At 40.4% G+C, this 13745-nt stretch overlaps 1 protein-coding gene across 4 annotated transcripts in view; it reads left to right on the top strand.

Moving 5' to 3' along the window:
• The window catches only part of KLHL2 (kelch like family member 2), a 166532-nt gene extending 161066 nt beyond the window's left edge, over nucleotides 1-5466 (top strand). For all 4 annotated transcript variants that reach the window (XM_088450296.1, XM_088450299.1, XM_088450297.1 and 1 more), the window contains 2 exons: nucleotides 2606-2749; nucleotides 4365-5466. In XM_088450296.1, coding sequence (XP_088306422.1) covers nucleotides 2606-2749; nucleotides 4365-4393 — 173 coding nt within the window. In that variant the 3' untranslated portion in view covers nucleotides 4394-5466. The remainder of the gene's footprint in view (nucleotides 1-2605; nucleotides 2750-4364) is intronic.
• Nucleotides 5467-13745: the final 8279 nt, after the last annotated feature.

The raw sequence follows: 13745 nt of genomic DNA, 5'->3' as shown, positions 1-13745 counted from the left end.
GGGGCACTATTTAAGCCTGGGGTCACTGCATAAGGGACACTATTTAATCCTGGAGGCACTGCGTAAGGGACCAGCCTGGGGGCACTGCATAAGGGACCAGATTGGGGGCACTGCATAATGGACACTATTTAAGCCTGGGGGCACTGCATAAGGTGCCAACCTGGTGGCACTGCATAAGAGACACTATTTAAGCCTGAGGCAGTGCATAAGGGGCCAGTCTGGGGGCACTATTTAAGCCTACGGGCACTACATATGGGACCAGTCTGGGGGCACTACATAGGGGCACTGCATAAGGGCAAAGCAAAACTACAGGGGGCAATATGATAAAGGGGAAAACTACAGGGGGCAATGTATAAAGGGCACAAATACAAGGGGCACTGCATATGGGGATAACTGGGATGTAGTTTGGAAGCCGACGGTCTAAATCCCGACCGCCAGCTTCCAGACGTTCTAATCCCGGCGTGGTACTAATGACAGGCGTCTAAATCTAGACGCCTGTCATTAACCAGACGCCGGAAGACCGACGCCCGGCATCCCGATCGAAGTGATACCGGGCGCAGACAGCCGCAGGGGGGGAAGGGTTAGGATTAGGGCTCCCGGGGGGGATTTAGGGTTAGGCACCCACCTCCCCCGGGGGACTTAGGTTTAGGCGGTGGGGAAGGGGGGATTAGGGTTAGGCACTTGGGGAGGTTAGGGTGAGGCACCCCTAAGGAAGGGTTGGGGGGGGGAATTAGGTTAGCGATACTTACCTTAGGGACGATCAGGATTTTCACCCTTGCCGGGTGTCCGGCGGTAATACCTACTACACCCGGATAACTACAGGGGGCACTGCATAATGGGCACTTTTGACTGAGAACCAGTGGGGGAGCAGCCTGGGACCTGTCGGACTGGAATGGTAAGGGAGATGACCTTTTTCCCGGCGCTCGCATAATTGTGATGGCCCCCGCCCGGCTACTTCTTGATGTCACCAAGCTGGAAAAAATTTCTGGGGAGAACATTGACTTCCGAGGACCTAAAGATAATACAAATTCTTTCACTGGGGAATTGGAAATAGTAAGAGGATCATCTCTAAATTGGGTATTCAGGGCATGTCTGAGTTGCAAAAACCCGTCCAAATATGGAGCTGGAAGAAGAAATTCTTCCTTCAATTGAGTAAAGGGTTTCAAAACCCCATTTAAATTTAAACTGCCCCTCTGTACCTATACCCCTTTTATCCCAAACCTGCCTAATAGAAAGAGTATCCCATTCAGAAAAACGAGATTAATACCACAAGGGGGTGTCCGGAACAATCTCATCAAACTAGAGTAATGTATGTACCTCACGCCATATTTTAATTGCTTGGACAAGCAGCGGAGGACTACTCTTGGAAATGTTACCACTTAGCAAGGCCTGCGGGGGCAGGGGTATGTCCTGGCGTTGCCTGTGAGACAAAAACAGTAGATAGATTCAGCATGGCTGTCCTGTAACCAAGACCAAACATGAGCCAACTGTGCAGCGTAGTAATAAAAACGAAATTTAAAAATCACACTGGATCTAGTGAAATTTTAAATTTTCAAATTTTATTTGGGACCTCTTACCTGTCCAAATAAGAGAAGAGAGCATACTATTTAATTTCCGAAAACATTAATGCAGAAATATATACTGGGGAATGTTGTAATATATAGAGAAATTTGGGTTGCAACAGGGGGGAGCACCTCGCAATGGTAATATAGAAGATTTACCCCAGTTAGTGACGAGGCCCAAAATCCACTAAACTCTTCAATTACTTTGATAACAACAGGCATGGCCTTCCTATAGTCTTTAAGGAACATAAGTAAATTATCTGCATATAGATCTATTGTATCAGCTGAAGTCCCGCAACATCAGAATGAGTCCGCAGAATACATGCCAGTGGTTCTTTTGATAGGGCAAAAAGGGCAGGGGAAAATGGTCTCATACCACGAAGTAATGAATATGGCGGGGGAAATAAAACCGTTAACAGAAATTCTAGCACTGGGTCTATCTTATATAAGTTGTACCCATGTGAGGAAGACCGGCCCTACCCCCATACAACGCATAACCTCCCACAAATAGGGCCATTCCACTGAGTCGAAAGCTTTCGCCGCATCTAAAGAGACAACAACCGAAGCTGATTCTTGCTCATGAAATGCCTGCAGATGAGTGTAGAGACGTTTAATGTTTTTTGAGGTTGATTTACCCAGCATGAAACCTGTCTGATCTGGATGCACTATAGAGGTAATAACCTGCTTAAGTCCCAGGGACAACATTTTTGCAAGAATTTTGGCATCTGTAGGAATCAATGAGATTGGTCTATAAGCATCAGGGAATCTAGGATCCTTCCCAGGCTTCAGCAAGACGATAATGAGTGCCTACAACATCAATCATTGCCCAGGGACCGATCATATACACCCATGACAACACACAACTAAAAAGATGTTGTGCCTGCAGCAAAGGGGCTAATAAATATGCAGATTGAGATGACTTGATGATGTTTTCTGAAATAGCTTTAACTTATATAGTTCTGAAATTACTGCAAGAGTGAAACATTCACAATATAGTATATAGGTGTTATTATTGCTTACCATATCCTTTTGTCATTATGTAGGTGTTTGTGCTGTAGATGGTATGATATACGTTGTTGGAGGTGATGATGGGTCCTGTAATTTGGCATCAGTGGAGTATTATAACGCATCAGCTGACAAATGGATACTTTTGCCATCTTGTATGAGCACAGGGAGAAGTTACGCAGGTAAACCATGTTCTGTTTTATATTTTCGTATACTTAATGTAACTGCATAATTTTCTTGCACCATCCTGGAGAACACCGTAGACCAGGGCTTGTCAAATCCTGGTCGCCATGGCAACTCAGATTTTAGACATGGCGAATGCATTTTAAGGACTGCTGAGCCTCAAGCACATGCACAGATCCATGTCTTTATTATTAGCAAAATTTCCCCCAAGGCTGTGGCCGGGTCACCTGGGTAAATGTACTGTGACCAAATTTATGCTGCAAACGGCTCCAAGCAGCAGCCAATCGGAGGACGGGATTTGTAATACGATAGCAGCAGCATGTAAGTGAGGAGAGCGGTGGGTCTGTGCAAGTGACAGTGGTGGGATGGATACAGGGAGAACGGGGAGGGGATGGATTAGCATCGGAGCACCGCAGACTCCAAAGCTGGGGTCAGAAAGCCGTGGAAGCAGTCGTCCAAGAGGACCTGGGGTGGTGAGTCAGTAGCTGCAGAGCAGGAGAGTCAGTGGTGTTTTATTATTATTACACCCACTGCTCAAATCCTGAGATCAATCATAATGACGAATAGTAAATGTAAATATGAATAGTATACAAGCACTCCTGATCTAATTATAGGCTAGCACTTTATTATTAGGTTCAGTTAATTAGGACTCAATTTACATATGACCCCTTTGTAGCTAAAGATAATATGTATATTTCTGATTGGCGGACTCTGATGATCAGGGATCTGAATAAAATTCAATGTTTATTATTTATACTAAGTTAGACATAAGCTGGCCTTACATCAAGCATCATGCTAAAATTATGCCTATTATATCAGCAATTGCACCATTTCAATTTAAAGATATAAAGTTCTTTATTGTAGATAATGGTTTGGGCACTGGAGGTTGACACTATCTGTATAGTAAGTATGTTCACAATACTTCACAATGCCGGAGCCAGGATCCCGATATGGGTGTAATGCTACTTAGAGAATTCTACCCGTGCTGGTAAGTAGTATTCTCTAAGTAGCACAACGCCCATGTCAGGATTCTGGCGCCAGTACTGTGAGAGCATCATACTCACTGATGACATAGTGAGTGTCGGCCTGCTTACATAATTTATCATATAACATTTTATTATTACTACAATGATGTATTACTACAATGATGGCCATGTGCAGCACAGGATGGACCACTTACACTGAGACTCTCTCTTAGGGGTATATTTACTAAAGTGCAGATTTTTAGAAGTGGAGATGTTGCCCATAGCAACCAATCATATTCTAGCTATTATCTTCTAGATGGCGCTAGATAAATGTTAAGTAGAATCTGATTGATTGGTTGTTATGGGCAACATCTCCACTTCTAAAAATCTGCACTTTAGTAAATATACCCCTTACTCTCTTGTTGTTTAGAACAGATCTAATCACATATAAAACCATTAGGATAATTATTATATGGGAAAACTGTTGCAATGAATTGAAGTTTAACGTTTTTGTCTATTTTTCAAATAATATGAGCAAAAACAAAGTACAAATATTGAATCGATCATGTGCTTTTTTCCTTTTATGTAATACTGCATTTCTCTCCATTCTTTAGCTGTAACCTAATAGTGTTTGTGTTCTTCTCTCTAGGTGTTACAGTTATTGATAAGCCCTTATGATCCAAGCTTTTGTCTTAAGAAAGCACAGGTATAAAGTGACGTGTGGCTTTATATGGCCTTCCTTGCTTGTGACTGCAAGCTGTGGCAGACGAAATGAAAGGCTTTTCGTCTGCAATAAAGCACAGCAGAGCCGCCGAAGATTACCCTAGTTTGAAGCATTGTGCAGAGGTTTTCTGTATTGAGCAGAAGCTGTCTGGATTTTGATATGATTTGTGAAGCATTTTTGTTCACAAAACTTTTGCTTCCCAACTGCAATATACAAAGCTGCTTTCATATCATCCAGCTATCGATGACCATATTTGACTAGAGAATGTCTTTATAAAGAAGGATTTAAAGTGATGTGTATCTTGGTGAGGTGAAGTTGTTCTTTTACGATGGACTATACATTATAGTTATATATTTTCTGAATCTACATTGGTAGAATGGTAGGAGTCATATTTTCACATAAAAGGATGCTTTTTTCAGCTATGTGAATAAAATCTGAACTGTGTGTGTATGTCTGTGCATACGTGTACTGTATAATTGTAATTGCTGCTTTTTTCAAAGCGGTCCAACTGTTGGATTTATGCACTATTTATATTTGGCACACTCCTAGGAAACTTGCCAGTAACAGAATTGTATTCTTGTTTTTTTATATGTATATTTAAAATTTGCCACATAAAGTGCCCAGGGGCACCTTGCGGTTAGGGCAGGGGGGGATTAAAACATGTATTGCCAAATGTTTTTATAGAAATATAAAACATGATTATTTATAATGCTGTTTGTATAAATTTACACATAAAAAAAATAATTCATTATGATTCCTTATTTGTGTGTGAAGGAATTTTATAGCATGTATGTGATTTTCAGTTTCTCCAATAAATGTAAGGATACCACCGGAATCTGCATGATTTGCTTAACTATTTGTCAGTGTAGTTACATTATTTTAACCCAAAGGAATACTGTACATCTGCTGTGTTTGGCAGTGTTTATTACCAGTACTGTTCTGTTGCTATGAATAATGAATTATGGATTTACTTTCCAACATGACCCAGAATTGTATGTTCTATTTGATCAGATAATTCTCTCAATAAATTTTTTGTATCACACTGTTTTGTGCTTTTGTGATTGTTTTTAGAAAATTTAGTGCTCAGTGTATATTTATAACGGAAAAAGCATTTGGTGGAATAAAATAGTCTAAAAAGGAAAACATACTGCTGCAAGCAAGCATGAAATATCAGTCCAAAGTACTGTAGGGGCTAAAAGCAATTGGTTTATAAATTACATGCGTATACCTTTATAGAATGTTATTGGGTAGTGAAAAGTGATGTACACAAGGAATCCTTTACAGCCACATACTAATCTGGGAAACCCCTGTGTATGTAAGTTTTTTTTTTTGGGGGGGGGGGGGGGTCATAAGAAAAAGGCATTATTAGCCCATTTTAAACCACACAGGTGCTGCAAGTGTACCATATCTTTGCTTCTAGCAAAAATTAACACTTCATGACACTTAACACTATATGATTCAGTTTCCAAGAACCCCACCCTCATCAAACAGGCTGCATAAACACAACACTGAGTTCTGTACTCTTGGTATTGACAACAGGTAGCCACAAAGTCCACAACATCCTACCAAAGACCAACAGTTTGGTGACATGTCCAAATTGAATGAAGAATATTGCCTGGGTGTTGGAACACCTTTAATAATTATGCATTTAAATTAAACCTGTGTTAGCCTGGAGTAATTTACACTTTGCGTATTACATACTGGATGCGGTCATAATCCCAACAGGGGGGATTCCAGAGCTCAGAATGCCGGCACTCACATCCAGACCGCTGCCATCCTGAAGGTAAGTAACTGGGTTAGGCACTAGGGGGAGGGTTAGCATTAGGCACTAAGGGGGGAGAGTTAGGTTTAGGGTGCGAGGAAGGGTAGGTTAGGTTCAGGCATTGGGGAGGGTTAGGTTACCAACCGACAGGTGTCATTATCCTAACCGTTAGGATGCCAGCGTCGGGCTTTTGACCGCCAGCATCCAGTACCCAACCCATTACATATAGTTATATATGTTTATTGTTGCTAGCTGGGGATGATGATAATATAATTTATATAGTGCTTTTCTACTATAGGACTCAATGTGTTTTACTTTTGAGGGTAACGCAGTCAACCTGGGTGCACTAGAGTAGCTACAGTACAACATACACACTACAGAAGTAACAATGAGCAAGACAAAATCCCTGTCTGTTCCCTGTTCATCCTATCCACAATGAGTAAGGCAGCGATGTGGTTCAAGTGGCTGGATAAAAAATACATAGAAACAATGAGTTTTTTGTATGAAAAAAAAGTGGCAGTACTCAAACTGCGAAGGTCCTGTGGCTAGGTTAGTGTTACCCTGGCCTTTTAAGTAGCTAGAATGGACTAGTCTGGAGATAAAAGTTCTTGGAAGGAGTGTTAAAATAATCCGCAAATACCTACCCTCCAAAATGACCCCTTCCACCAGGTACAAAATACTCTGCTCATGGACTTCCTACCTAATTAATGATTGCAGCCACCTGTGTTGAGCTAGTTAATAGATGAGGCAGGTGTTTCACCACAGGTGGCTGCAATCATAAATTAAGAAGGAAGTCCAGTAGCAGAGCATTTTGTACCTGGTGGAAGAGGTCATGTTGGAGGGTCTGCAAATACAAAAGAAGAAGTGCCTGTGTCCAGGAAAAAGAAGGTGCCAGTCCTCATTACCGTTGAGTATCACCACAAACCTAGAAATATGATACGTGGTGGAAATACAAAATACGCAACAGATACCTAGATCACATCAAATACCTAGAACATCGGTCCACCATATTGTTCATACTATCCACAACAGGTGAAGCAGCCATTTTTGGTGTACTGCAAAGGTTAAAAGGTCAGGATAAACAATTCATAGAAACATGATACACAGGGTATATTTACTAAAGTGCAGTTTTATAGAAGTGGAGATGTTGCCCATAGCAAACAATCAGATTCTAGCTATTATCTTCTAGAGGGTGCTAGATAAATAAGTAGAATCTGATTGGTTGCTATGGGCAACATCTCTACTTCTATAAACCCACACTTTAGTAAATATACAGTGTGGGAAATACAAGATACACATCAAGTCGAGAATAAAGGCCCCCATACACGGTTAGATTCAAAGTTGGTATGATCAGTTGTACGATTAGCCTTGAAATTCTTCCCTTTAAATTCTTCATAAGATGTGGTCAAATGGTGTACGATTGGTCATTAAGATCATAGGATAAGATGCATAGAAGTGTATCACATCGTACACAATCAGTTGAGATCTCTGCAAAACCATCTGATCGGCGATCCAACTAGATGACGGCGGGGTCGCAGAAGACTCAAAATACAACTATTTGCAAACGATTGGTCTGTCCAACCTGTAAATCGTGTTAAAAATCGTCCCGTGTATGGCCAGCTTTAGTCAATTTCTCACTGCTTCTCTTGAGCTTCTTCTTTATAGTTGAGGCAGTGTAGGTTTTCTAAGCTGTGTTCCTTTGCTTTTGTGGTGGGTGTTTAGAAGCACTTCAGGACAGACAGCAACCCACAGGTGACTTCGGGAGGTGGGTGAAGCGGCTGTCTTGCAGAGGCTTCAGCCAGCTAGGTAAGTGAGACTCATAATATAATTAAAGTACTTATCCTTAATATAGGTTACCAATTACAGTTGTTATTTCTTAACTGCCAAGAATGCACTAATTCTTAGATTGCAAAAGGTTAGTGTTTTAGTGTGAGATTAAACCCGGGTGGTCCTGGGGTCTTAAAGATTCCTATAAATGGGTATTCTAAAAGTGGAGGACACATATTGACATATTAGGAAAGCAATGTTTACTATGTGATTATCGGAGTACGACCATGGAACCAAGAAACTTCACGCGGGATTTAAGGTGAACATCAATCAAACATTCCACAGCGTCCCAAAGTTCCAGATTGTGCAGTTTGTTGAGAATATTTTTTTTTTATTTGCAAAATTTCGTATTACCATCATCCTAAAACATTTTCCATAGTTATGTACATTCACCCTATTTTCTCAGGTATTTCCTCTTCTTATTATCTATACCACCATGTTGTATTTCCTCTCTCAACCTTCTTTATGCTTTACATACCATTTATTTATTGTTTTTTTCTCAACATCTAAATACCGTGTGACCTTTATATGTTTCTTCTTCTGTACACCATTTAGTAAATCTTATTTCTCTATTCATGTCCTTCCTTTCTTGCAAAGTTGATTTATATATACAGTGTGTGTGTGTGTGTGTGTGTATATATATATATATATATATATATATACGGTAACCATATTGAACAAAACTTTTAAATTTTTTTCTTTATCATATAACATTTCTATCCATTCAATTTTGAATAGATGCGTGGTCCCAGCATGGAATGATTCCATTTCAATTGGGTGTAGATGTCCATTTTGTTAATATGATCTTTTTTGCTATTGCTGTAATCTTAGCTGACCACTGCTTTTAACCATTTATCCCCTCTAGTTTCATTTATATGGTTGCATATTGCCCATTCTGGTGTGAACCCATATATTTTCCCTATCAATGTGCTTATATACATATGTACTGATATCCAGAATTTCTTAACCTCTATACAATGCCACAAACAATGCATCAAATTATTTTTCTTCACATTTAAAACATTGTGAGTTTGTAGAGACGCCCATCATACACTTTAGTTTTGGCGTTATATATGCACAGTGTAGTATTTTAAGATGCATCTCCATGTATGATGCTGATGTCAGATGTTTATTTAGTTTTACTGTGAATTTGATCATCTCTCCTAATTCCAAGTTAGGGAATACATTTTGCCATACCCATTTTTTCTGTTTCCTGATTTATCATTCTGCATATCTGACCATATATTCTTCATGTGGATATCGCCTTTCCAGCAAGGGAGCAGCATGTCATCCAGACTATTGTCTACACCCCGATCAAAAATTTGTGATGATATTGTGTTTACATACCTTTATTTTCATACTTTCAAATAAGAAGTTATTGCAATCAGTGGATACTTTTCTTTAGTATGTTCTCGTGTATATATACTTTTATTTGTCCCATCTATTATTTGATATACATATCTCAATCCGCTGTCTTCCAGGTGTTGAAGTAAGGACACCAAATAGTAGTGCACTGCCGCTCATATCAACTCACCTGCATAGGAGAACGGATACGGTGTGCCCACACAAACTGGGGCAACACCGAGATAGACTTTGCCTCTCTCTGTGTATATCTCCTAATACAAACAGATTGTTTAGGAGGGCTCCATCCTGCTCGTGAGCACATTATACCCCACATATTCCTCAGATATACAGGAACTATTGCTTTTTATATTTGTGATCACAAAGGTTATCTTGGACTCATACGGGAAATTTCCCTTTAAACGTTAAATAATTAATGAATACAGCAGCGGCAAAGTGGTAATACTATAATTATTATTATTTTATTTATTTTTATTATTTGTATACATTTTTGGCCGTATGTTTGTGTTTTATTTATGATATGTGTTTCTGCTTATTAAGTGTTTTAATCGAGAGAAGCCTTGTTTTGATGTTCTTGTTTCAGTCAAGTAATACTACTATATATTTATTTTTTTCACTATTAGTGCCGTCCATTTCTTCTATAGTTGTTTCCTGCATCTGAGAAACATGCTTAATAACAGTTCTATAAGGCCTAGATTGCCCCTCCCATGTCTCCTTTGCAATGTTCAGCAATCCCCTTGGGCGTCTCCCGTACAACAAATCAAAAGGTGAAAACCCTGTGGATGATTGGGGAACCTTCTCTAATGACAAGTCATAAATAAGGTCGCAAATAATCCCAATCTCTTCCATCTTTATTCACTTTCTTTAGCATGTTTTCTTTGTTTTATTAAATTCTGGGGGTGATACACGGATGTTCTTAGCTGAGTAATTTTAAACAGGTACCATAATTCTTTCATGAATTTCGATATAAATGGGGTACCCCGATCAGTCAGGATTTCCTTTAGTACAGTATCCCCTATCTGCTAAAGACATCTACTATTTCTCTAGCAATGGTATTGCTTCCAGGTATCTGGTAGCGTTTTCCATTATCACCAAAATGTATTGATGGCCCTGGGCAGATTTTATTAGAGGTCCACCAAATCCATAGTTATCCTTTCAAACAGAACCTCAATAATGGGTAATTTGAGAAGCAGACTTCTTACATGTGGCCTAGGAGCATACAGCCAATGTCATTAAGAATGATCTTCAGCATAAAGAAGAACAAGGAGTCCTGGAAGTGATGATATGGCCGGGGAAGTGGCCACCAGTGGATGACAGGGGGCAGACATCAGTGGGGTAAGGGGCATAGGCGACTCAGAATCTGTGGCTGTCTGTGACATACAGTCAGGTGCATAAATATTGGGACATTGACAGAATTTTCATATTTTGGACTCTATTCACCACCACAATGACTTTGAAATGAAACAAACAAGATGTGCTTTAACTGCAGACTTTCAGATTTAATTTGAGGGTAATTACATCCAAATCAGGTGAATGATGTAGGAATTAGAACGGTTTCTATATGTGCCTCCCACTTTTTAAGAGGCCAAAAGTAATGGGACAAACTAAACAATCCTAAATCTAACTTTCACTTTTTAATACTTTGTTGCAAATCCTTTGCAGGCAATTACAGCCTGAAGTCTGGAACGCATAGACATCACCAGACGCTGGGTTTCATCCCTGGTGATGCTTTGCCAGGCCTCTACTGCAAATGTCTTCGGTTCCTGCTTGTTCTTGGGGCATTTTCCCTTCAGTTTTGTCTTCATCAAGTGAATTGCATGCTCAATCGGATTCAGGTCAGGGGATTGACTTGGCCATTGCATAACATTCCACTTTTTAGCCTTAAAAAACTCTTTGGTTGCTTTTGCAGTATGCTTCGAGTCATTGTCCATCTGCACTGTGAAGCGCCGTCCAATGAGTTCTGAAGCATTTGACTGAATATGAGCATATAATATTGCCCGAAACACTTCAGAATTCATTCTGCTGCTTTTGTCAGCAGTCACATCATCAATAAATACAAGTTCCATTGGCAGCCATACATGCCCATGCCATGACACTACCACCACCATGCTTCACTGATGAGGTGGTATGTTTTGGATCATGAGCAGTTCCTTTCCTTCTCCATACTCTTCTCTTCCCATCACTCTGGTACAAGTTGATCTTTGTCTCATCTGTCCATAGGATGTTGCTCCAGAACTGTAATGGCTTTTTTAGATGTTGTTTGGCAAACTGTAATCTGGTCTTCCTGTTTTTGAGGCTCACCAATGGTTTACATCTTGTGGTGAACCCTCTATATTCACACATGTGAAGTCTTCTCGTGATTGTTGACTTTGACACATATACACCTACCTCCTGGAGTGTTCTTGATTTGGCCAACTGTTGTGAAGGGGTTTTGCTTCACCAGGGAAATAATTCTTCTGTCATCCCCCACAGTTGTTTTCCGTGGTCTTCCGGGTCTTTTGGTGTTGCTGAGCTCTCCGGTGCGTTCTTTCATTTTAAGAATGTTCCAAACAGTTGATTTGGCCACACTTAATGTTTTTGCTATCTCTCTGATGAGTTTGTTTTGATTTTTCAGCCTAATGATGGCTTGCTTCACTGATAGTGACAGCTCTTTGGATCTCATATTGAGAGTCGACAGCAACGGATTCCAAAAGCAAATGTCACACCTAGAATCAACTCTAGACCTTTTACCTGCTTAATTGATAATGAAATAACAAGGGAATAGCCCACACCTGTCCATGAAATAGCTTTTGAGTTGATAGTCCCATTAATTTTGGCCCCTTAAAAAGTGGGAGGCACATATAGAAACCATGTAATTCCTACACCGTTCACCTGATTTGGATGTAATTACCCTCAAATTAAATCTGAAAAAGTTAAAGCACATCTTGTTTGTTTCATTTCAAAGCCATTGTGGTGGTGAATAGAGGCCAAAATATGAAAATTCTATTAATGTCCCAATATTTATGCACCTGACTGTAGTCTCTCAGACTGGGCTGCAGAATGGGAACACAGTGAAAGTGATGTTGCCAGAGCCAAAACTATATTTGTCACCCAGAGCAAGGCAGTAATTTGCAGCCCCTCCCCCACCACCATAACTATAGACTTTGTCCTTTTAGAAACCCCCCCACTGGTGCGTCTATAGCAGTTTGTGTCCCTCCCCCTCCCCCCCTGTATTACTGCAGCAGCCTGTATCTCTCCCCCCTATATGTCTCAGCAGCCGCCTGTGTTTGTGCTACCCCTCCCCGCACCAGCACTTACTCGGATCTTCTTCTTGGTGGCAGGCTCCTCAAACACTGCAGCGCAGATAGGGAAATAATTATTGCACAAATAAAATAGGTACACAATAAATACAAAAATATATTCATAAACATACAAGGATTCTACAGTGCCAAATAGTGATCCAAAAATAAAATAAATGAGCACTGGTGCCTCCTGACACTGTATCAATATAAACGTCTGCCATTAGCTGATAAAGGCATTCCTTCTTATTAAACAACCAGCCTTATCTACTGCCGAGAAATGCGTTAGGGCACCTCACTGCACCTCTTGGATTTAGTGGTGTACTACAGTTTCCTGCTTTTAAGCACCCTAGGACTGCCTTTCTTACACTGTGCGCCTTGACGATATTAAAATGAACCTCTATATACCCCTGCCTGTACCTTCTAAAATCCGTCCTATAAACCTCTAAGGATGGCGCTAATTTGCGTACGCAGTCTTACAATAAATAGAGACTCCAGACTCAGAACATGTGGTTCCGAAGCACAAAGTATTATTCAAGTAAAAGTACAGTCAGTTACACGCTATGATCTGTGTACAATTTAGCGCAAAGGAATTATACAGACCCAAGTACAGTATACATACGCAGCGCCTCTGGACCATATCCTGGCATTCAGAAAGAAAACCTCTATCAATCAGCATTCAACAAGAAGACTAAAGACCCAGTGTTTGAGCACACATGTTTATACCCCCCCAGAATAGACAGGACAATAGAGAAGTTTCTTGCTTATGGCATTGGTTCCCAGGGGAGAAGCATATGTTACAGTGCATTTAACAGGCTGGTTCAAATAGACTCGCCCAGCCTCTAACAACTGAGGGTCTTTTCCCTCCCGCCTCCCCATGCTACATCCTAACAGTTGTTCATAAAATATTAATTTTTTTGCTTGTAGTTTCTGCGGTCCATAAGTTGGGAATGCATGATGCGATCTCCTCACCGATAGTACCGGAATTCTGTTGAAAGAGTACGCATCAGTTAGAAACCAAACACGGCTGTCTTAACATGTATAGAACCTTAGTTATCAAATATCTTTATTTCACAG

Source organism: Taudactylus pleione, unplaced genomic scaffold (assembly GCF_031769625.1).
Source record: "Taudactylus pleione unplaced genomic scaffold, aTauple2 ptg000513l, whole genome shotgun sequence".
In the NCBI taxonomy this organism is placed as follows: domain Eukaryota; kingdom Metazoa; phylum Chordata; class Amphibia; order Anura; family Myobatrachidae; genus Taudactylus; species Taudactylus pleione.
Note: the sequence above shows the minus strand (reverse complement) of the source record. Positions and strands in the feature narration are given on the sequence as shown.